General features: G+C 45.6%; 1 protein-coding gene across 5 annotated transcripts; it reads left to right on the forward strand.

The window, feature by feature from the left end:
- The first annotated feature begins 102 nt into the window (after positions 1-102).
- prrc2a (proline-rich coiled-coil 2A) lies at positions 103-21600 on the forward strand. Of its 5 annotated transcripts, none has more exons than XM_079523425.1 (16): positions 103-380; positions 3196-3347; positions 5198-5375; positions 5728-5824; positions 6214-6295; positions 6390-6533; positions 6953-7179; positions 7973-8061; positions 8389-8546; positions 10492-10594; positions 11417-11606; positions 12424-12991; positions 13262-13515; positions 16497-16812; positions 17427-17646; positions 17796-21600. In XM_079523425.1, the coding sequence occupies exons 2-16, from the start codon at positions 3233-3235 to the stop codon at positions 20842-20844; spliced, it is 5790 nt and encodes a 1929-aa protein (XP_079379551.1). In that variant the 5' UTR covers positions 103-380; positions 3196-3232; the 3' UTR covers positions 20845-21600. The 5 variants fall into 5 exon arrangements, with proteins under 5 accessions (XP_079379551.1, XP_079379552.1, XP_079379554.1 ...); XM_079523426.1 differs by lacking the exon at positions 103-380 and adding an exon at positions 418-622; XM_079523428.1 differs by lacking the exon at positions 103-380 and adding an exon at positions 723-742.
- The last annotated feature ends 1908 nt before the right edge of the window (positions 21601-23508 follow it).

Raw genomic sequence — 23508 nt, forward strand, 5'->3', positions numbered from 1 at the left:
AATAATGGCATAATTGTTATACTTAGTACGTCATTTTCTTATGCTTGTCTCTTGAAATCTATTTAAAGCCAACAACCTGCCCAAACCCTTAAATATATAATTAAAATGGCATAAAATAAACAAATATCGTGTACTGACTGAGCTGTGCAGATAATTATAAATCAAACCATTTCATTCTTATGTGCCATTACATTTTCCTCTGCAGATAATTAAAAAATAAATCAATGTAGATGCTATGTGCCATTATTTATTTTTCCTCTTAACGGCTCCCATCTCAGCACGCAGCCAGTAGCCGCTGACGGCTCTTGTAGAGACGGTGGATCGCTTTTCTTTTTCCTTTTTCATTTGTTTTGTGGGGAAAAGAAAAAAAAGGAGCACAAGTAAGACTCTTTTTGTATATATATATATATACACACACACGACTTTTTTCCCCCACGAATAACCGTTTTTCTCGGAATTCGTGGTTTTCTTATATTTCATAAACATCAACTTGGTCTTGTAGTCTGCTGCAAGCAAATCTGCGACGGTGTCACGGTAACGTTAGCTACAGCAGCTAGCTGGGGGCATTTAGCATCGTAAGCTAACCTCATTACAACCTCGAGACAAGTCGGGACAAGACCAGGTCAGTGGCTGGTTCAATCCTACATGTTTTATCGAATATAAAACACTCGTTCGGTTATGTGTTGACGGGCGAAGAACCCCACTATGCCCTACTAAGTCGTCCTTCTAACGGAACACCAAGGTGTTAGCTTAAAATGTGTTTTAGCTGGTCGGGGGTTGCGGCTATCTGCTGGAACGGAGCCGTTAGCTTAGCTCGGCTAGCTGGCCAGTCGGCTAACGTACAACAGGCGAAACTCCAGATGTTATGTTTTCTTTCAAATAATGTCAATGCTTCTGTCATTAAAAGCAACTTGCCAGTCTTTAATGTATACTTAACCATAAGAACGAGCTTTGCGCTTCTGGCAATAAACCTCTTGTTTTCAACGAGTCTTTCGAAGTGTCGCGCGAGCGAAAATATAGTATTTAACACGCATCGACGCTGACGGACGTTTAGCCCAAAAATGACGTGTTTTCAACTAAAATGACGTCTTCGACACACCGTTTCCACATGAAAATAACGTCATTTATTTTGATAACACGTCCATTATGTCGAGCAGAAAGGCTCGTGTGACGACTGGTGTAATAATCGCAGCGTTTACGTAAGGTAACAGCAGATTATTGCCTGAAAGCCACCTAACGACTCAATAATAACACGATCATATTAATCATATCACACGTATGCGCTCTGTTAAAACCCACCAGCCACACGAGTGTTTATTCGCGCACGTCCACTGTTAATGACAGTGTTGTAACGTTCATGTTACAACTTAAATTAGTCTACTGTTAGCTTGCTGCTATCCATTAACCAGCCGGCCAGTGTGCTCTCTAATGTGGCTGCACAAAGCATCTCGTAACTCGAGACTTCACTCAAAAATGCATTAAGAATTCCTAAGACAATATTTCTAACTTATATACAACACAACCTTAAGTTAAATCTTAAGCAGAAAAACGAAGGTTTTGTGCAACTGGTCACCGTAAAGGGCCCTTATCCTCACCGCCATTTTGTTTTGTTCTCTTCATAAAACCCATTTGTGTGTATTGTGGTGTGCTGTTTATGGGCCGGCGCGTCTGTGATTAGTATCTGATTTTAGATGCAAGTTAGTAGCCATGTTGCGCTGTTAAAGCCAAAAATGGCAAGTTTTGCCCTGTATTAGAATATTATGAAACATCGCAGTCCCCCTCTCAACGTGAATGCTGGGCCCAGCAAAGTTAGCAGCAAGCTACTTACTACTAGCTCCGCATCAGGATTATTTTATATGTTGAGTTATTATTTTTTATTCTGCAGCGATTTTGGACAATGTTTCAATGCTCTGAGGGTTGAATGAACAATGAGGATTTGCGGTATCGTTTCCATGATCGCGATTAACGGTTTATATTATGTGGTGTTCCCCATCCTACTTATCCATAGCATTGCAAGGCCCTTTTGTGGTGTGTATGTACTGCAGTAGTCATTGCTTGCTAACCTACTAGCAGTCCCGTTAATCCCCGAACAACATGTAGTTGGCCAGCTATCCCACGGCCTAATTTTCTAATCTTCTACTATCGAGAATTCGAGATACACTGTCCATGGGTTGTAAATGTGGGAAATAATTGGTCTCTATCCCTGGTGTGTCTTAAGAGTACATTGGAAACATGCACACTGACAGTGTAGTTTAGTGCCCAATAGTACTTCTAAGACCATAGAATCTGGAGCCGTGTTCTTGTTGTGTGGTCAGGGTTTTTACTCCAGTCCTTGATGTTCACTATAGTATGGCACTGTTGTGTTTACTGTGTTGTTGCTATGATTCCATTCTTGCATCAGCTATCTGTTCTGTAGACGTTGGATAAGCCTGACAAAGCAGTGATGGCATTTCAGTTCTCAAGCTACCTGAACACTCAAATGTAGAATTGTAGGCCCGTGTGACTCTGATCCAGGACACGGTGTCAGTGTGTCAAACAAGACTCTGGGATGTGGCAATCTGCCCATACTAAATTCTAATCCCAGAAGATTTAAGATGGACATCTTATTCTTATGACATCACATTTAATTAATCGATACTATAATAGTAAATGGGACAGGCGAAGTGAATAGGTTAACCCTTTTGTGGTTGGTTAGCCATATCATGTTGGACTGGACAGATGTCAGCCCAGTATCTTTTATTGATGTGCAGTAAAATTGACTCAAGCCAAGCAGTTGCCATGGAGGCAATCCCATCTCAAGGCAATGCATAGAATATAATTTATAATGTGTCACCATGGCAACTATGGTTCTCTGCTTTTTACCTCTTTATCTTCAGTACAGTGGTTCATGTGACCAAGTTTTCAGTGTTATACATGGTCTGATATCCTAAGTGCTTATTCACATCACTTGTACCCTAGAACTACCACTTAGGCCTCCTCCATAATTGCCTGGCCTCAGCAAGTATAAATATTGGAAATTGTGGCCTGTGATGTCAATTTGCAATGCTACAATGTGCATTTTTGTGCTAATTGTTTATAGAACTTGTACCTGTCAAGACAGCACCACATTTACTCTCACTTTCCATGGTCATGAGTGGAAATGGTGTCAAATGTCTCTCACTCTGTCGCTCTCCCACCCCCCCCCCCCCCCCCCAGTCTCAGGGCTCACCATACTCAATGAGCGGACAGCGCAATGTCAGAGCGCTCTGGGCAAACTGCAAAGGGGAAGGATGGCAAAGCCAAGTATGCGTCTCTCAACCTGTTTGATACATACAAAGGAAAGAGCCTTGAAGCACAAAAGCCTGTTGGTGAGTACCCTGGGTTTTCATTGTATGCAGTGATGTTCATCTATTCTATTGGATTATAGCATTTTTATACCTTTTCCCTGTTTCTCAAGTCTTCTGTTCTGTTCTCTTGATGTCGTATGGCTAATTGGGTATATTCGATGTACAGTTAGCTACAGCATAAAGAGACAGACTGCTGGATTTCCAGTTAGGCTCAGGATTAAAAGCGGTTGGCTGCACTGCATTGTCTCCATTCACTGTTTGATGCATTAGCTACTGTCCTCCCTAACGGCTCAAGTGCTGATTTCCAAAGCTAGGACTAGATGATGGACCGTATTTCTCTACTGAATTTTTCCAATTCTTTTTATTTACAGTTTTAACGACATGAACCATAGCATGCTTACTATATTCTGGGCAAACATTTGGCAAAATCCCAGATATACAAGCTCACGCTCACGTGTGTAGATTGGTTATTTTTGCTTTTTTATGTACAACAAAGTATATAGGGTGTGTATAAAGTGGTTAAGACTGTGCGTGTGTGTGCATGCGTTGCGTACGTAACATTGCACTTGGAAGTGCAGAAACAAAACAAACATTTTCTAATAAGATGTTAACACTTAGCCCATTAGCATTTATTGACAAATTAGGATCTAATTGATGCCAGCATTTTTTTGAAAAGCCATATTTCCAGACTTCCGGAAGTGAAAATAACTAGTAAATGAAACGGGTCCCGTTCAACTGTTGTTTACAAGATGGATCTATACCGGGGCACTGGAGGGCTCCACATCGTTGGCTCTGTGCCATCAAAGAAACGTTGTTTTGACCAAAAATGCCATCTGGGACAAGGAATAGGAGATACAGGCGATTGAAAGAAACTGATAGAATGGATTATTATAGTGCCGACGATCTAAGATGGGCAACCCAGTGTTGTGACAACAGCTAGCTACCCGATGCTAACGTAAGTAGCATTATGGCTTGATCGATGGAAAGCGCTATAAAAGCGCAATTGCCATTGATCTACGGCAATGGCGTTAAGTGTAGCATTAAATAATAGGCTTTAATTGACCTAGATCTACGGCAATTGCGGTATAAGTGTTAATAGGCTGTCGACTCCAGTCAGGTAGCCAGGAGCAGAGAAACAACCCAGTGTTGGCCAGCCTCTGAATGATTCAGCCTGACCTTAGACAGAGGCTCACTTGTGGACGCAGTTTGACTTTAGTGCCGTGTCCCCACTTTATGTTTAATTCAGGAGCTCCCCACCAGATCTAAGCAGCTGTTCCCATTTCTAAAATACAGCCCCACACACACCCACGCAATGATGTGGCTTTTCTCAGCCTCCGGAAACAAATGAGGGATTGATATTCAGCACAGATTCCGTTTTTTGAAGGCTTACAGCTCTGAAACCGGAGAAGGATTTTCTGTGCTACTAATACGCCATCAGCTGGACATAAAATGAGACCCTCTTTCCCCACAGTTTAATTTTTTGGGGGGATTTTCTGCCTTTATTTTGATAGTACAGTGTAGAGTGAGAGGAAACGGGGAGAGAGATGGGGAGTGAGACAGCAAAGGTCGTCAGGCTTAGGAATCAAACCTGCGGCTCGCTGTCAGGCTGCATCAGAGCATACGATATATGTGGTATGCACCAGGTAAAGTTTTTGTTGCGCTATTTGCTAATCGCTACATCTTCAGATCAATTCAACTAGAAAATTCATCACGACCGCTGTACATCCTAGTTGTCCGGCTAAGATGCAGGACAGCGACCATCCCCTGATCCCCTCCCTCCCCTCTGTGCACATCTATGTGGTGTCATATTTCAGTGGTCGCTCTCTAATGGCTAATGGCTTCTTCTTTCTCCCTCCACCACCCCATATCAGTTCCTCCCCGCCATGGCCTGCAGTCTCTTGGTAAAGTTGCCTCCGCGCGGCGCATGCCCCCCCCTGCTAGCCTGCCCAGTCTGAAGGCGGAGAACAAAGGCAACGACCCCAACGTCTCGCTCGTTCCCAAAGACGGCACAGGATGGGCAAGCAAGCCGGAACCAGCAGACCCAAAGAGGTATGTGTTCACAGTTCACTAGAGCCCTTAGCTGTTATCTGGATGATTGTAGATCAACTATTTCTGCACCCCAAAAATATTCTTGAAAGTATACAATTCTTGATTATGGCATATTTTGTATATTGAAATTATTTGTCTTAACTGCCCTGTGCAATTTTGATTTACAAAGTCTAAAAGGCATACGGAAATGTAATTTGTATTCATGTTGCAATGTCCAATGCCAAAATCACAATTAAATTAATCGCAATTCTATGTCTGATGATCGTCCAGTAAAATGTCATGATCAATCTTCAGCCCTACCTACACTTCTCTTTCTGTCTCTAAACGCTCATGTACCTTCTCTCATCCTCAGTACCGATGTATTGTCAGCAGTGCAGCCGGAGTTGCAGCAGCCTGTGGCTTCACAGAGTCCTGCAGTGACCCGCCCGAGAACACCACCGGTTCCAGAGGTACCACAGCTCCCAGTGTTTCCATTACATTACAGCAGTCACATACTGTGATACATAGTTACAGGGGCCGTATCGTTGCTGTAGGGTAGAAACCTTGTATCTCAATTTTATCTACTTTTAATGTTTTTGTGTAAATGAATGCCCCATTTCATCATAATACAGTGTCACACAAAATCTTCCAAAAAAGGATGAAAAAAATATTACATTTATGAATATTGACCCAATGAAAAGTATTAACGAGCTTGTGAATAAATAACTACACTTGGAATTCTGATTGGAACACAGGTTATTTTGTCCACTTTCTTAACGTATACATTTTGGACTTAACATTTGCTCAAGGTTTCCACCCAACAGCGACGATATGTGATGTTCTGTTCTCTCTCTTGTAGGCTTCACCCCCAGCTTCAGTCCAGGCCGCAGGGGCAAGGTCCTGGGCACAGGCCAGTGTTACACATGGAGTACAAGGAGATGGTGCGTCTTGAATCCTTTTCTCTCACATTATAATCTTTGGGCCGGTTCCTTTTCTCCTGTGTTATTCTCTGATGATAACGCCCCTGTATTTCAGGTGGAAAGGGATTAAACCAACCGTCGCCATTCTCTCGAGAGGAATTTCCCACCCTGCAGGCGGCTGGCGACCAGGACAGGTGTGTCAAAGAACAGGCCACTGCAGATCAGTGGTATGGGCCCGGACCAAGCCTCCGCCCCCAGAGTGAGTCACACACATTATGCATCACATCACTGCAGTATCAATTTGGGGAAAAACAATTAAAGACTAAGATGGTCTCTGATACGGAGTCAATAGTGGGTCTTCTATCTGTCTCTCCTGGGTGTCTCCCTCTCAGCTTTTCTACTGTCTCTCTCCTGCACCGTCTCTCTCACATTGTCCCAGCTTTCCTACTATTTCTTTCTTACTCCATCTCTGTCTCAGTTTTCCTACAGTCTGTCTCTCCTACTACAGTCTTTCAGCTTGTCTGTCATACACTGTCTACATCTGTTATTTATTTCTATCTTCCTTTAAATGTATGTGCATACTATTATCTTCACATCTCTGATCTCATTCCATTAGAGACCATAAAACACTAACCCGTCCTCTATCCTCTCTTGGTTCTCTTTTTCTCCTCTTCACAGACGTTACAAGCTGGCGAGATGGGGGTGGCCGTGCCATGCCACCCACCATGTCTGGGGAAGGGGTAGCAGAGGGTGGCAATGGAGGGGCTCTGGTGATGGAGGGGGGTGCCGGGGCACCCCCCCACGGGCCACCTAGGAACCCTCCGGCAGGCAGTCCCGCCTTGCCCCTGCCCCAGCCCCCCGTGGGACCTGGGTTCCCCCAGTACCGAGGCATAATGCCTCCCTTTGTAAGTTCTACACTTATTCACATTCCCCTCTGTCTTAGAAACCCAGGTGCAAACAAATAACACAGCAGCCTGAAGTGACTGACTCTTTATTGTAGAAACAAACACGCATGTGCATCAATCACAGCAATGTGTTTTTTTAGGGGAAGCGTGCGGGCACTGATTTCACCAGAACACCGATATCCCATTTCTGCTTTCCCTACAAACTCACAGAAATGTATGCATCTCCGTTATCCCACAGCCAGCGATATGCAGACATTTCATGTTGCACTGGGTATTGTGGGCAAGTTCTTAAATTCTAATCAAGTAATGGCCCATCAAGTAACTGAACAGAAAGTTTCCAATATTTTATAATGGACAAAACAGACAGTTCTGGAATGCAACCATTGGGTATGATTTGGCTAATAGTTTTCTTAATGTTTCCAGTAAAATGTTTTAATTCCTCCTTTCCTACCCTCCATAATTCTATATTTATCATTTGAGCATCCTTTAGCAGTGTTTGTATCGCCTATTTTGTCAAAAGGGTTTTGCCACGTAAAAAAACCCGAATTAATCATTTAAATGGAAAACGGGTATAAGGTTATTCATTCATGTATTCACTAAGTATATTATGGAGTTATTTCCTCTCAGCAATCAGCTGAAATCTGTGTTGTGTGTTTGGAGCAACTTCGTGAGTTGAAGTAGTTGAAGAAGATACCGCAGGTTACCGCTTGTCACAATGTTACCTATGTTTGGTATAATTTTAAAACACATTCTCGTACTCTCTCTTGCTCTTCTCCACTTCTCCATCTTCCAGATGTATCCTCCCTACCTGCCATTCCCACCCCCCTATGGCCCCCAGGGGCCCTACAGGTACCCTCCGCCTGGTGAAGGTCCTCCCCCTAGGTATGCTCTTAAAACATGTCTCTCGAACAAAATAATGATTTATTCGAAACGAGTTTATTGTTTTTCCTATATGATTCAAATGGCACGATTAATGTTGCCTTATAGGCTCGACTTTGACAAGCTCTGACTGCAATAGGATTTGTTTTTGCTGGTTAAAGTGTTTTGCGATATTTCTTTTGCATTATTGCAGAGACACAATTGAGTTACTCACCTTAATTTATTCAGGGACTACCAATGCATACAGATCTCATATAGACATTGCAGAAAGGACAAATATCCCATCCAACTCAAATGACTGAACAAAGCTCCTGCTGTTGTCTGCTCCAGGTTCCGTGGCCAGGGGAGTTCTGACGGGAGGCCCCAGGGAGGTCCTCGCGGTGGGGGAGGCGATGTAGTGAAACGCCCCTCCATTCTGAAACAGGACGACCTGAAGGAACTGGATGAGCTGGATGAGCTGAACCATGATGGAGATGAGGGCTGGGCAGGTCAGAAGACTGACTCACTCATGCACGCACACACTTGCTGGGAAATAGTTAGAATTCTCTCACACATTTTTTATGAACAATATGAAAAATTCAGTAATAAGATATTGAACTTATGATTAATGTTAATAATAATAATGATCTTTATTGTCCTGAAGGATATTCATATTCACAGGTCTGTTGTAGATTTAAACGATGTAAAGGAAGAATAATTCCATCTCCTCTGTTTAAGTTGTGTATCCAAAAATGAACACAAGGCAGAATACTCTACTTCCCCTGGGCATAACACAGGGGTGTCCAAACGTTTTTCAAAGGCAATATTAGAAAATAAAAATATTTAAACACCCAAGGGCCAACATCATCTGACATAATGTACCTTCAGACTATAACAAAGTCACATACATATGCATCGCATTTAAACAAATCTATTTAACTATCATCAATATTTAATATCAATGTCAATTGTCAGGTGTGTGCTGTGAACAAAACGTGTAACTCAGCCTTTTTTCGTACATTACATTACCAAATGTAACCGGATGAGCAAGGTAAAAAAAATATATATAGAAGGAACACGGAACACTGACAAATTATACTCTGGGAAATGCCCAGGGTTGGTTCATCATACAATTCAGGTATGAAGCTGCGGGCCATATAAAATTCGTTCCAGGGCTGCATTTGGCCTGCGGGCCGCACTTTGGACACCACTGGTATAAAGGAAGTTCTCAAGCTGTCACTTACAAGTTATCCTCCTTAAATGTAATGTAAGTCGCTCTGGATTAAGAGCGTCTGCTAAATGCCTAAATTGTAAATTGTAAAAGAAAAGGCATAACTACGCTGTCATAAACCAGCCTTATGTTCAATGATTTATCCCAGAGACGTTCAGCTAACGTACACCTTCCATATCGCATAACTGCACAAGTTCAAATTTAGCCTAGTTATAGCTTAAATACAATACATTGCATAGCCATTTAAGCTATATAAAGTTTGAACTTAGTGTGAGGTGGTGTAACTGGCTCCAGGTGTGTAAGACTTACTGTCGTTGTTTTCTTACAATAGTCATGATGTTGTATTTATAAAGTAAATGATTCCAACACTCAATTTTGCTCTGTATTGGGGCTCAATTTTTGGAATGAGATGATGCATGATGGTGTACGATGATAAGATCACCCCTCACTTAACACGGGTGTGATTTTCTTTTCTTTGTGATTAGTCTTCATTACATTTTGGTTTAATCAAATAATCGATAAGCACTTTCAAATATAGTTTCATACATCAACAGATTGATTAACCACTTGTACACTGTTCCACAACAGTGTACAAGGGTTAGTTGTAGATCAGCTATTTTTGACATTTTGTTAGAACTTTTCACCAATAACGTGGCCAAATTAGGGATTGATAATTCGATTGTTATATAAAATGGTCGATTAAGGACAAATCATCGATTAGCTTGAGTACCTGTTGCACCCCTACTCTTGATTGCTTGGTTGAATACTATATTAACACGATTATTAACAGTACAGGCAGGGCTCGATATTAACGGCGTCCCGGGGCCTATGAAGTATTTGGGACTATATTTATCTCATTCGGTCCGGTTTCGGGACTAGAGGAGTTTTTGCACTGAAAATGCGTCGTTACCGCAGTCTCGTCTCTGCAGGCATGCGCCGGCTACTTCTCCAAGTCTTGTTGCAATGTTTAGACCTGTGTGAGACTGCTCCATTAACTTGGTCTCTAGTAGTTGTTAATTTCCCAGTCGCTGCTTATCATGCACTTGTGACTTGTTGTATTGGTCCTGCACTTGTTGACTTCCTTCCTTGTTAACACGAGTGAGGACGGAGGTTGAATCTTCTTCTAGTGGTTCTTCTTCTAGTAGTGTTAACAAAGTCAGTCTGGTTTACTGGAGTAGTTCTACAGTCGGTTCAAAGTCTTCTGGTGTTTTCTCTGCCAACAGGGGCACACGAGGAGATTGATTACTCCGCCAAGTTGAAGTTCAGTGACGATGAAGGAGAGGAAGATGGAGACGAGGAGAGGAGCGAGAGTAAAAACGGCACACGGTATGCTGTAGGGATGCAACAAATGAGCATTCTTTGTTACTGCATTCACGTTCCATTTTCTGTGAATGAGTACTAGTTTTGTTACACGTGATTGTGATTGTGTCAACTGTTTACTTAAACCAAATAGCTTATTATGCTCTTTCATGAAAATAAATACCCAAATGATGTGTTACAACATTTTGCTGCTTGCAATTATATAAATTGGTGGCAAATAAACCCCATTGAATCTAAGGTCAATATAGCAATAGTTTTATGATTAACATTATATATTCACAGGAAGAGTGCTAGTAAGCTATCATTGTATTGGTGACGTGTTTACAAACAAAATAAGATTTCCACAGGTTATTAAAACGTCTGAAATACAAATTTGTATTGCTTTTCAAAAGGAAATGAAATGTGTGTCAACACAAAATATGAACCCTCTGTAAGTAGATTTTGCATGCACGGAGAATACATGTCTTCACTGATGAGCTGGTGAGGGATATACTCCCGGCACAGTCGTCTGTTGTTTTCTGGCTTTTTCATAGACAAGGCTTTGGTCTCTTTAAAGCTTGTACATGAAGCCATACTTTATGCTATTAGAAAATGGACGACATGACGAGTCATATGCTGGTAGATTTTGACTGGATTGTAGGTTAGTTTACATATAGTGTACAACTGTACACTACCAGCCATCTTGACAAGTAAATGTAATCTGTTATGTATTTGTGGTTTATTTACATTATATTTAATTTAATATAGTGGTTGTAATGAGCTGGCCTATGTGGTTTATTTAGTCAAGTCTACCATGTTGATGATGGCTTTTATTCTTTGCTCCATCAGGGAACCGCAGAGGTCTCAGGAAGGCCCCCCTGTGATCTCTCGCACCCGAGCCTCAGACAGTGGAGGGGAGACACGTCGCACCCCTCCCTCCATCGCAGATGGTGCCACCCCACCCCCCTCCAGTAAGCCAGGATGGGCCGAGGAGGGAGGCAGTGGCTGGGGGGGGCAGGGTGCACCCTCAAATTACCAGGTAAGGCCGACTGCCAGGCAGGACCCGCTACAAACCGGATGGAAGAGGTTGTGCATGTTATGAAGCAACGGGTGTATCTAAATGCGTAGCACGCTGTGGTGGAGCTTGGTTAACTGTGTGTGTACCTGCCTGTACACAGGGGCGCAGGCCGGGACTAGGTGGTCCGCGGGAGCAGTCCTCCCCCCCACCTGGGCCGCTGCTCGGACAGGGGCCCTACTCCTTTTACAGACAGGTAGATATCTGAGGATAGGGCCTCATAGCGGACACATTCACTTTGCATAGACATCCCATAGTCATCTTTAGATTGTTTCTTCCATCTATTATTCTTTTAAGTTTTGAGTCATGTCATCATCATTGTCATCTAATTTGTACATTGTCGCACAACCCTTTTTACCTGACAAAAAGGTGCATTTTCATTGTGCAACAAATTATAAATGATTAAGCCTGTGATCATACGAGAAGTGTTGCTACAGATGCAAGCAACTTAAAAAAAATGCCAAGGCAGACCATGCTGGCAAAATTAGCTTAAAGTGCCATGTACTCAAAGGTCACAAGGATGAGTTTTTCATCAACATTGGCCGTGATTGGTTGTCTGGTGTGACTGCACATTGCACCAAAAAATACCAAATATTGTAATGTTTGTGTGTGTCTAAAGATGCCAGAAAACACGGCCGTATAAGAGGCCAAGTGTTTATTTGCAGGTGGTGTGTTTTAAGTATTGTATCTCAGTGTGATCGCCCGTAACAATAAGTCATCATTGTTGCGTCTACAGCTTATTTCCCTTCGCTCTGATGTTGACTCCTTCTCGTCTCCTCAGGACCGGCCCCATAACCAGTCCTCTCTGGGCCCTGGGAAGACGAGCTCATCCCAGCCTGCACCAGGAGGCCACACCCCCCCGCCGCCTCCTCCCCCCCAGGCCGGTCTGTTGGCCCCTCCTCCAGGGCCTCAGGGCCAGGAGGATGAGGACGAGACTTGGCGTCAACGCCGGAAGCAGTCATCCACTGAGATCTCTGCAGCCGTGGAGCGAGCTCGCCGACGCCGCGACGAGGAGGAGAAAAGGATGGAGGAGGAGAGGAGAGCCGCCTGCGCTGAGAAGCTGAAGAGGTTGGATGAGAAGGCGCAGCAGCAGCAGCAGATAGCAAGCGAAGCCAGCAGCAGCAGCAAACCTCCCAGTCTGGATGAGACGTCCACAGCCGCTACCGTTACCGCCGGCAGCCCCAGCCCCTCGCTGTCTGCCTCAGCATCGTCCCCCAACATCAGCCAGCCCCCCTCCCCCTGTGTGGACCCTGAAGAACCCCCGCTGCTCATTGTTCAGCAGGGGCCAGGGCCTGCGGTTGGTGACCGACAGAGGGCCAGCAGCAACAGCAGCTATGATTCCAATGCAGGTGAGTTATCTGTCAATCCTGGCTAACAGATGCTGATCACAAGACCCAGAGTGTTTACACCAGGGGCCCATACCTCATGAAATCAAATGGAATATTTGGATCTACTGTTGACCCTCATGTAAGACCTCCACCTAGAAGAGAAATCTCTGTAACTGTCTGTCTGGGTCTGAAGTTTCCTGCAACAAGGTTTAACATGTTCTATGAATCTAGTAATATGAATACCTTCCAAAACAGTTTGTATTATTTCTGTGTCTTCTATCCCATGTCCAGAGGTCCAGCAGTGTCCTCAGCCCCAAGGGCCCCAACCACAGCAGCCACCTCCAGAGGATCCTCTCCCCGATGAGAGCAAGGAAGAGCCGCTAGCCAACGCTCACCTCCGCTCTGGAGGAGGTGCGGGTAGTGTGGACCCGGTGAAGGTGGAAAATATTGGAGGAGGAGCTGGTCGTCAAGGCAGTGGTCCTCCAGGTCAGGGATACTCCAAGTATCAGAAGTCTCTTCCTCCACGCTTTCAGAGACAGCAGCAGGTAAGGATCCAGTTAATCCTGATATCCTAAAAAAACAAGAGGCACTCAGGCAGAGGTGAAGTACCTGTCCACCACCAGCAAGTCTAGGGGTTTGAATCCACTATGGTGCATCTGGCTTGCTGAGCATATATCTACACTAAAAACATCTTGGCCTTGTTCAGGTTAGGGAGGAGGATCTTTGTCGCTGCGGAGGCTGCGCTAGCGAATCTTACGGCTGAACAAGAGGAGGTGGTGGTTGGTTATGTCCTGATGGGGGATTCTCACTGGCAGGTGACCCAGTAGAGTACAATAGTGGTGGATTGGAGGATTAATTGGCATAATAAATTGTGATAAATGGGTATGATTTAGTAATTACTGACTACAAAAAAAAAGAGAAAGATATCAAAGTATGGTTATTGTGCATTTCAAACAAAACAAAAGTGAATGCAGGTCGGTAACAAACCAGTGACAGTTTGTGAATTACCGGTACTAAACGCTGCTGTTCAGAGCTTTACAATGTATTATAAAGCTTTACAAACCATCCAAATGTTATGTCATCTTCCCTGAACAAAATAGCAGCAGCTCTGGTTAAATAAATAAAATCAATGACCTAAAATAGTTACTGCTGCATTGCAGTTTTGATGTTGCCTGTATGAGAGTATCAACTCATAGGTAACTCCTTCTCCCTGTGGTCCATGAAAGGAATGCTGTTACAGCAAGTCTACTCTCACTGCAGCAAAGCTGCTGTTCTAAACAGACTGCTTAAAGGACAGGGAGAAGAGCAGAGAACTGCACAACCTTTACCCTGCACTCACACTGGCAGTGACTCTGATGCTGGGTTTAGTCATTTGCAGTCAGCTTTTGGGCATTGCTAATGTAGATGAATGAAGAAGTGGGCTGAAAATGGCAACTCTAAGAAATATGTATTTTCTGTATTTTAAAATACAGAAAATACGTATTTTCTGTATTTTAAAATACAAAAAAGTATTTAAAATACATGTATTTCAAATACATGCCCATCTCTGGCCACAGGTTTGGTTTTGGTACAGAAAATAAATAAATAAATAGCAAAATAAATAAATAGCAGAAAATAAATAAATAAATAGCAATACTTTTTTTTTTATATTATTATTATATTTTTCCCCTAGCCAGACACACTCCAGTATTTTCTGCCTTTTCATTAGGTTCAAGGGGAAAAAAATCTTATGTCGCCATATACTGTGCCTTTCAATATTATACTCAAGGGAAAGAAATCACCCTATGCACTCACACACGTGCAGCTGCAGCGGCTTGGAAGAGAAGGGAGGGGGCCAGGGGGAAGTGTGCGCAGAGAAAAAAGTAAACACAAGTTTAGTTTACAATTATAGATCCACGTTTAATCTGCATAACAAGGATTTAAGGATATGCTTAGAATGCTTACAAGAATGGAGTTTGTTTTTTTCTGACGGAAAATACTTTTAATGAGCTCCTGCTGCGAGCACAACAACGTCAGGTAGGCTAATCAATATGATCATGTATTAATCCGATGGTGTCGCCTGACGAATATAGACGATCTACAGGCTCCCAATGTGTATTGATGCTTGTGGATCAACTGTTGCCAAACAACACCAGGTGGATTCACTCGCGGGTCGAAGGGAACTCTGCAGTGATGCTTTTTTTTCCCTCTCGAAACCGAAAAATTGCGGTCCATAAATGCGCATTGAACCGTGCAGGGCGTACCGAACGGTTCGGTTTTAAACCGTAAACCGCTGCACCTCTACTTGCAGTGTATCAATATTGATGAGAGATATTGAAATTATGACCGATATCTGATCACCGATTATTTCCAGGGTCATATCGGCCAATGTGACATATTATACTTATATTTCTCATTGCTGAATTTTTTTTTTTCTTTTTGCTGGTGAAGTAGATGGCAAGTAACCTGACTCCGCCAGATGGGGCAGCAGACACTAGTCAGGTTAGATGGCAAGCCCCTTCCCACTAACAGCTGCCACTCTTAAAGAGAGAGGGACACTGGGACAGGCAGACTGGCTGCTCTGCGAGTACAAAGCCATTGACTGGCACACTATTATTGCGTCATAACTATCGGTGAAAATAATCTGGATTTTTTTTTTTTTAAACAGTTTGATACTGATATGGCATTTTTATGGCCGATTTCGATATGCTACCGATTATATCGTGCATCTCTAATATTGATTAATTTACCACGTGTTTCGGGGAGTCCTCGCTGTCAAATGTAATTTTGTTTACTGTAATATGCTTGTGTTCTGAATGAGTTACTTTTAACAGTAACTTGTTACAGGATTACCGTCATTAAAAAGTATTGCATCACGTTACGGGATTAACTTCTCAGAAAAGTAACTTGTTCTCCTCCTTGCATCAATAAATCCAAAAGTAGTGTGAAAACTTCCATGTCCTTACTAAAGGATAACCTCTCTCTGCCATGTAAGACCAGCCGTGGGTCATACCAAAAGTGGTGACCTTATTGACCTATTGAATTGATTATGCAATCACCACAGACTGCAAGGTGTCAGTCAGGGTCACCAATTTTCGTGTAAGACCCGTGACCCGTGCGTGTCTCCGTCTCAGAGATGAGCTCATTCATTCAGGAGAGCAAATGTGCTGGATGGATTTGTCTTTACCTTTGTGGCAACAGAAAGAACAGGGACATATCAGTCTTAAATGTAACTAAGTAAGGCCATCATTACTCGTTAGGTTACCCCCAAAAAGTAGTCCGAAGCCAGCAGTTTACAGTAACGTCCTTACTTGTAATGCTGTTATCACTGATGATTTTGTTGGTTAAGTAATTAATTTGGGAGGAATGCTTGTGATATCAAAAAGCATAAAACATTGGGGAGGGTTAGTGCAGGTACGTTTGTGCACAAGACATTTGGCGCTGATCGGTCGAGCGGTTTGTGAGCATGGCTCCATAGGCAGACACTCGGCTAGACTCCTGTAGAGCCATAAAAATGCTGAACTGAGTTTTGTTGTGTTGTGTTCAGGAGCAGCTGTTGAAACAACAGCAGCAGTGGCAACAGCAGCAGCAGCAGCAACAACAACAACACAACCAGGCATCACAAAGCCAGCTGCCTCCTCAGCCACAAGCCCCACAAGGTCCCTCCCCGGGTTCTACGCCCCAGCCTGGACCAGGGCCTAAGCAGGGTGGACCGATCTACCAGCCCGGTAACATGGGGCGGCCACCGCCCCTGCCGATGAACTTTGACCCTCGCTGGATGATGATGCCCTACATGGACCCCCGCATGATGCAAGGCCGCCCTCCACCCATGGACTACTACTCTGCTGGCATGCACCCCTCTGGTGAGTGGATGACACAGTGAGGTGTCACAAAGCGAAAGGAATGCAGCAGAGCATGGTGCTGTAAAAGTAATAAACGTAAGGAATCGTTAAAGGGACTATTCACCCCTTTTGAAACCCGATCTTATTTTAATGATGTTTGGGAGACAAGAAACCCTTTCCTGGGGGTTCTTATGTGGGTAATATGTGTTTTTAGATATTTTAGTATTTCAAAGTGTCCATGATATGGACACTGGTCTCACTTTCTTCCTGGACTACAATTCCCATAATGCGTTGGTGCACTGCTCCTCCTTGTTGAAGGGGGAGGGCTGTCTTACTGAGACAACATGTAAAGTAAGTGAGCCCAGTGGGGGGTACTGAATCCCCTGATATAAAGATGTGTGTGTTGTGTTCATGTCAGTGATGCAAATGGCATCCTTAGTCTCACTAAATTGAGAAAGGACGCAATCATGTCACACTCGGGGCGTCCTGGGATGCAATACTGTACTCTAACGTTGAAGTAAAACTCATAAAATGTCCCTGGGACCCATCTAAAAGACCACCCCCGGGTCCCGGGTACATTGAAAACCTATTTACATCACTGCAATGCTAAATATTATTCCGTCCTTCTGGTTTAGGGCTTATGGGCCGTGAACGGTCGGATTCAGGGGGCTCTGGGTCTGACCCGTTTGACCGACAGCAGCATCCAGGACACCCCCATCGTGGGACACCTCCCATGGACCCAAAGCTGGCCTGGGGGCCGGAAGTCTTTCCTGGTGGCGGAGAAGGCCGGGGGCTGACCTCCCCTCTCAGACAGAAGCAGGTTCTGGAGGAAGAGGAAGTGTCCAAAGGACCCAGGTAGGTAGACAAAAGGAGACTGAAGATGTTATCAATGTTTTGTTTATATTTTAATTCCTTGATCACACCCCCTGTATCCCATTTGAAATCTCCCTAATGACGAGTCATTCGTCTGGTCTTGACCATTTAATGTCTGTATTGTCCTACAGGAGTGACACACCTCCACACCGCATGCGAGAGGGTGGACTGGGGCCCATCCAGCAGCCCAGCTCCACCTCTGTCTCCTCCAACCAGACCCCACCGCCAGTGGGCACCCAGGTGGGGAGTCAGGGGGGCAGCCACCCCACCCATCACTACATGGGCGGCCGGGGAGGCAACTACAGTAACTTCCCCCCTGACCAGGGGTCCAGGATGCAGCAGCAAAGGGGTGGTGAGAGGAGCTTCAGCCACCAGGATGAGGGGCCGGCACGCTCCCAGCAAGGCCAGATCTGGGGCACCCCACACCCCCACTACGATCGCAACGGCCGGGCGGACCTCTCCCCAATGGAGAGTAGCTCTCATCTCCATCACTCCCACCACGGCCACCACCCACACCAGTCCCATTTCCCTGTCCACCAACACAAGCCTGACAGCAGCCGTGAGCGGGGGGGCGAGGCACCCATCAAGAAGGGTGACCCCTCTCCTCCACTCCATCAGCCCTCCCTGTCTTCATCCTGCTCCTCCTCATCCTCCTCCTCCTCTGCCAGGGAGGATGTAAGTAACAAAGCTGCCTTGCACCACCTCCCCACTCAGAGGGAGGTTGAAACTGGTCCAGGGCACAGTGCTTCTGGTCCCAGTGCTACCAGTAATACCAGTGGTGCCAGCAGCCACGTGAAGCCGGAAAAAACACCTTACACTCCCCACACCTCCCTGAACGCCGGCCCGCCTCCCTCCCAGCACAGTGGTCATTCTCAGCAACATCCCCACCCTAAAGTCAACCAGAGGGGTGGGCGGGAACACAAGACGGAGACACAGTGGGGCCCCCGGCCTGGCAGCAACACAGCAGGCGCTTCCTCTCATGGCAGGAGGGCCAATAATGCGGGAGTAGGGGGGAACAACTCCAGAGGAGGGGATGACTCATCCAATACCCCCCACGACCATAAACCCTCCAACCAATCAGGAGGCAGTAATGCCAGCAAGAGGGCAGGTCCCATTAAGAAGCCCGTGCTGAAGGAGACGAAGAGAGAAGGAGGTGAAGGTGAGGGTGGAGAGAAGGCGAATGCAGGACCTGGGAAAGATAAAGAACAAGATGTCAGCCAGCCCTCCTCAGCCAAGCAGGACACCTCTGGCTCTCAGAATGCTTCAGTTCCCTCTGGTAAAGAGGAGCCTTCGCAGATGAGCAAATCCAGGTCTGGAGGGAAGGAGCGGTCTTCAGGAGGAGGAGGGTCTGGCAGAGGGCACAAAGATGCTGACAACACCACCTCCTCAGGGTTCTCTGGTCCATCGTCCAGGAAAGAGAGAGAGCGCTCCTTTGAGACAGGAGGCAGCGCTTCGTACCACAACGTCTCGTCTAGAGGCAGCAGAGCCAACCGTGGTCGAGGCGGGGAGTTCTACGGCCGTGGGCGTGGGTTCCGAGGCACCTACACGGCCAGCACCGGTCCAGCGAGCAGTGGTCGAGGCCGGGTGAGTGGCAGGAGCAGCAGAGACTACCGTGCCTCCACAGCCGGAGGATTCCACCAGGAGTTCAAGGGGGAAGGAGGCCGGCATGGCCATGACCGCTCTCAACACAACCCTGCCCGAGCCAGAAACCGCAGTGAAACACGCAGCGAAGGCTCAGAGTACGAGGAGATCCCAAAGAGGAGGAGGCAGAGGGGCTCTGAGACAGGCAGTGACAGTGGAGGCAGTGACCTTGGCCAATCGGACAAGGAAGACGGCAGGAAACCCAATGCCAAGAATGGCTCAGATAACGTTACTCCCGCCGGAGGCCCTGCCTCATCTGCTCCACCCAGAGGTTCCCACGCCAGAGTGTTCACTCCCAGGGGCGTGCCCTCCAGGAGGGGTCGAGGTGGAGCCAGCAGTGGAGGGACCATCTACAGGAGCAGTGGCGGCACAGGGGGCCTGGCTGGAGGACACAGGACTGGCCCCGGATCAGCCTCGCATGCTTGGTCTGCCAAATCCTCATCCTCATCCTCGGTCCGAAAACAGCAGACCTCAGGTCAGTCATCCAGCCCCAAAGACGCGGGTCGCAGTGGGAATGGTGGCGGGGAGAAGAAGGACAAGTCAGCTGACGGCAGTCAAGCCCAGAGTCAGGGGGCAAACCCCACTCAGTCCACACCAACCTCTGCACCCCCCACAACCCAGGGCTCCTCTGAGAACGGAGGTGTAGCGACCCAGCATTCTTCAACCAACTCCACGTCAAACCCCCTCCCAGTGTCTGGCGGCCGTGGGTTCCCCCCCGCCGGGTTCGAGCGCCCTCCGAGACGCCGCCGCCACGGACGATCCCAACACCAGCAGGACAAACCGCCTCGCTTCCGTCGGCTTAAGGAGAGGGAGAACGCCGCTCGCGTCAACGGAGGAGGAGTTGGGGTCATTGGGGGAGGAAGGCCCTCCTCTCCCTCACTGAACTCTGTTCAGGATGGTGATGGAGCGCCTCCAACAGGCCACGCCCCGAACACCAACCACAACGCCACTCTGACCAACAACAGCAGCAGCAGTGGGGGAGGTGGGGGGCATCTGGGCAACACCAACAGCCACCACCACCACCACTACAACCAAGGCAACACAGGGCAAAGCCACCAGCAGCACCACCACAACCACGGGGCCAAGTCCCCCGACTTCTCCAACCAGAATTCAGACCAGGCCAACGAGGAGTGGGAGACGGCCTCCGAGAGCAGCGACTTCACAGAGTTCAGAGAGAAGTCGTTCTCCCATCATCACCACCACCACCACCACCCTATGGGGAGAGGAGGCGGAGGTGGAACTGGAGGAGGAGGTGTTGTAGACCGAGACATGACAGGAAAGGAGTCGGCAAACAAGAGGAGTTTCTCCAGCCAGCGGCCGGGGATGGATCGACAGAACCGCAGGGTCAACGTTGGAGGAGGCGGAGGTGGTGGTGGAGGAGGAGGAGGAGGAGGAGGAGGAGGTGGTGGTGGTGGTGGTGGTGGAGGAGGAAGAGGTCCTCGAGGCCCGCCGGGAGGGGCCGGGGCCTCTGCCGGTAATGGAGGAGGAAGCCGTGGAGAAAGGCGGGGCAACTGGCCCTCCCCTAAAAATAGGAAGTGATTAAAAGATTTCTAAACATTTCAGACAAACCCCACCCCTACCTTTTACATGTTTAGTCCTCCATCATTCTTTTGTCTCTTATCTGTTGTCATCCCTTAACATAATTAGCACATTGTACAATGAGTGCAGACAGTGTACACATACACTTTAGTCCCTAACCCCCCACCGGACCCCTTGTCTCCATCAATCTGCTGTCTACCGTCCGTTACTGAAAATTCTCCATCTGCTCCCCTTTCAGTTGCCCCACCCCACATCCTGCAAGAATGTCACTCCTGTTGGATTCAATAGGCATGTGTTTCTGTTGAGGACGCACACATAGAGTTTTTGACTGAAGACATTCACACACACAAAAGTTATCCACACATGCATATACAAGCACAATATATGACATCTCCATTATACAGTGATGTGGATGCAGTGCAACATGAAACAACATGGGATGAATTGGCAAAACATTGGAGACGGCTGATTTTTATATTTATGTACCTGTGTATATTTCTGCCACGCTTTGGGCTGGGCGGGATTCAGTAGTGCAGTTCTGCATCTCCTTCCTTCCCCAAGGGGACGGAGAATGCATGTTCTTTTAACGAGAACAATTGTACCATAAGATGTTTTTCTCTTGTGTTTTTTTTTTTTGCCTCATGTGTCAGTTCTGTTTCAGCCTCCCTCCCTCATGAGAAAAAAAATAGGGGTGTGTATTATTTTCTTCCTTCTTCTGCAAAGCAGGTCATTAAAATACCTTTTTATACAATTTACCACCTTCTTTGAGTTTTTGATCTCCTTTTTAAAAGTACATCTTTGATTACTGTGATAACAGACCCATTGAAGTACTACTGCTCACCCCCACTTAAGTTGATTTGTCTGGAATATCAATGTTTTTGCTGCTCATACAGATAGTGTTTTTCTTTTAATTATTATATATAATTTTGTTGATGACCTGCTCTAGTATTCATTGTTCTAAGTTGCTTTTTCCTTTAGAGGAAGTAAAGGCCCACCCTGCCTTTCCCAAGAATGATTTCTCTCCTATTCTAATAACGGAGCTTTGTTTACCCTAAAAGGCTGAATTGATGGCTTTATTTTAACAACCAATTTTTCCTCAGTGACCTCTCTTCCCCAATAAGGAAACTTTCAAAGATACTTTCAAGCCATGGGGACATTGGGGAGACCAACTTATTAGGAGACAAAAAATAGTTCAGTGAATAGCTGGGTCATAATTGAAGTAAAGATGAATGTTTGACTATCCTATTTACTTTTCATAAAATGGTTTATGCTTCAATAGATAATTGAGTACACTAACAAGCACTCCTTGTACTATAACAGATTCCATGGTTGGTGTTTTTCTCTTTTTTTTCCTCTTTTTTTTTTTTTTAAATAAATAATTTTAAGGATATCTTATGAGTAAAGTTACACAGTGCAGCAGGATCGGTACTCTGTCTGGGCCCAGAGTGCTGAGGTCGGCCGTCTTGAGTATTGTACTACTATTATATTATATATCACACCCTGCTGTCCTGTGTGCAGGGATGCACTCTGTGCTCAGGTGGAGACTCCTTTCACTTAGAGGAACAAGCAAGAAGCTCCTTGTGTTGAAGTATTTTAAAAATGTACGTGTTCACGAATGTCCGTTTTCAATCCACGGCGGCGATCACGCACACTAACTACAGAACTGAATTCAGGACTACGCTCAAGTCTGAAGTGGTGGCAAGAGTGCCTGAGCTCACCCACGACTATTCACCACACTGTCTCCGAGTCCTGACACGTCGTTTCTAGCGACTTATGTCCTCTTGAACGTTACCAGGGAATAATTTGAATTGGTGTAGGCTTTCACTTGTAAATGTGATGCTCCACAGCAAGTCACAATGGCACGCAGGCTTGGGAGGGGAAAAGGTCACCATGGACAGCATCCAAGCTGAACTAAAGTATCATTCTAGGCATAATTTATACTTTGTCGCACAACCTTTTTTGGCAAACATCATTCGATTAAAAAAATATGTATTTGTTTTTCGCTTCACTTCGGATAAGTCCGTGGAGAGACAGTGAGACATGCAAAACAAGACCTAGTCTTCATGCTCAACAGGAGCACACGGACACCTCCTGACTGAGGCACCCAAACATGTATTTTCATCCCTAATGTAATTTTGTATTTTTTTTTGTCAAAAAGGGTTGTGCAATTAAGTATACGTTAAACTTTATACACATCTGCATCATCTCTGTCACTGCTGTAAGTTGGGGTTGTTTGTTTACTGATGGCAGTTTTAGGATTGGGTCTGGAATGTTGTGAGTAGGGCATTTGACTATGTGCATTATGTGTGTGTATGTGTGCGTGTGTATTCTCTGGCATCTGTATAATTACTTGCCGAGGGGATAGGAGGGCAGCGTGACTGGCAGACTCTGCCTCGTTTGCTCATACTTGGTTTTAACCAATATTACAATTCTGCAGTTTTCCTTTATAGACCGTACATTCACGTATATACATTCATATGTGTGTATGTTTATCCATATGAAGAACATGCAGTGGAAAACTGTTAAGCAGGGTTTTTTTCCCCCCTTTGTTGGTGTTATTTTAACATACAACCTTCTGTTTTATTTTACACTTTGACTTATAAGCATGAACACATCCATGGGTGCAGCTTGCCTTGCCTGTTATATATTGGTAGCAGTACACTT

The sequence above is a fragment of the Electrona antarctica genome (assembly GCF_951216825.1).
Source record: "Electrona antarctica genome assembly, chromosome: 15".
NCBI classification, from domain to species: domain Eukaryota; kingdom Metazoa; phylum Chordata; class Actinopteri; order Myctophiformes; family Myctophidae; genus Electrona; species Electrona antarctica.

Bases quoted from the DNA above. Each gene is read 5' to 3' on its own strand.
- prrc2a (XM_079523425.1), top strand. From the start codon at position 3,233: ATGTCAGAGCGCTCTGGGCAAACTGCAAAGGGGAAGGATGGCAAAGCC. The intron at 5,825-6,213 runs GTACCACAGCTC...TCTCTCTTGTAG, and splicing joins GAACACCACCGGTTCCAGAG to GCTTCACCCCCAGCTTCAGT. The intron at 11,607-12,423 runs GTAAGGCCGACT...TCGTCTCCTCAG, and splicing joins GTGCACCCTCAAATTACCAG to GACCGGCCCCATAACCAGTC.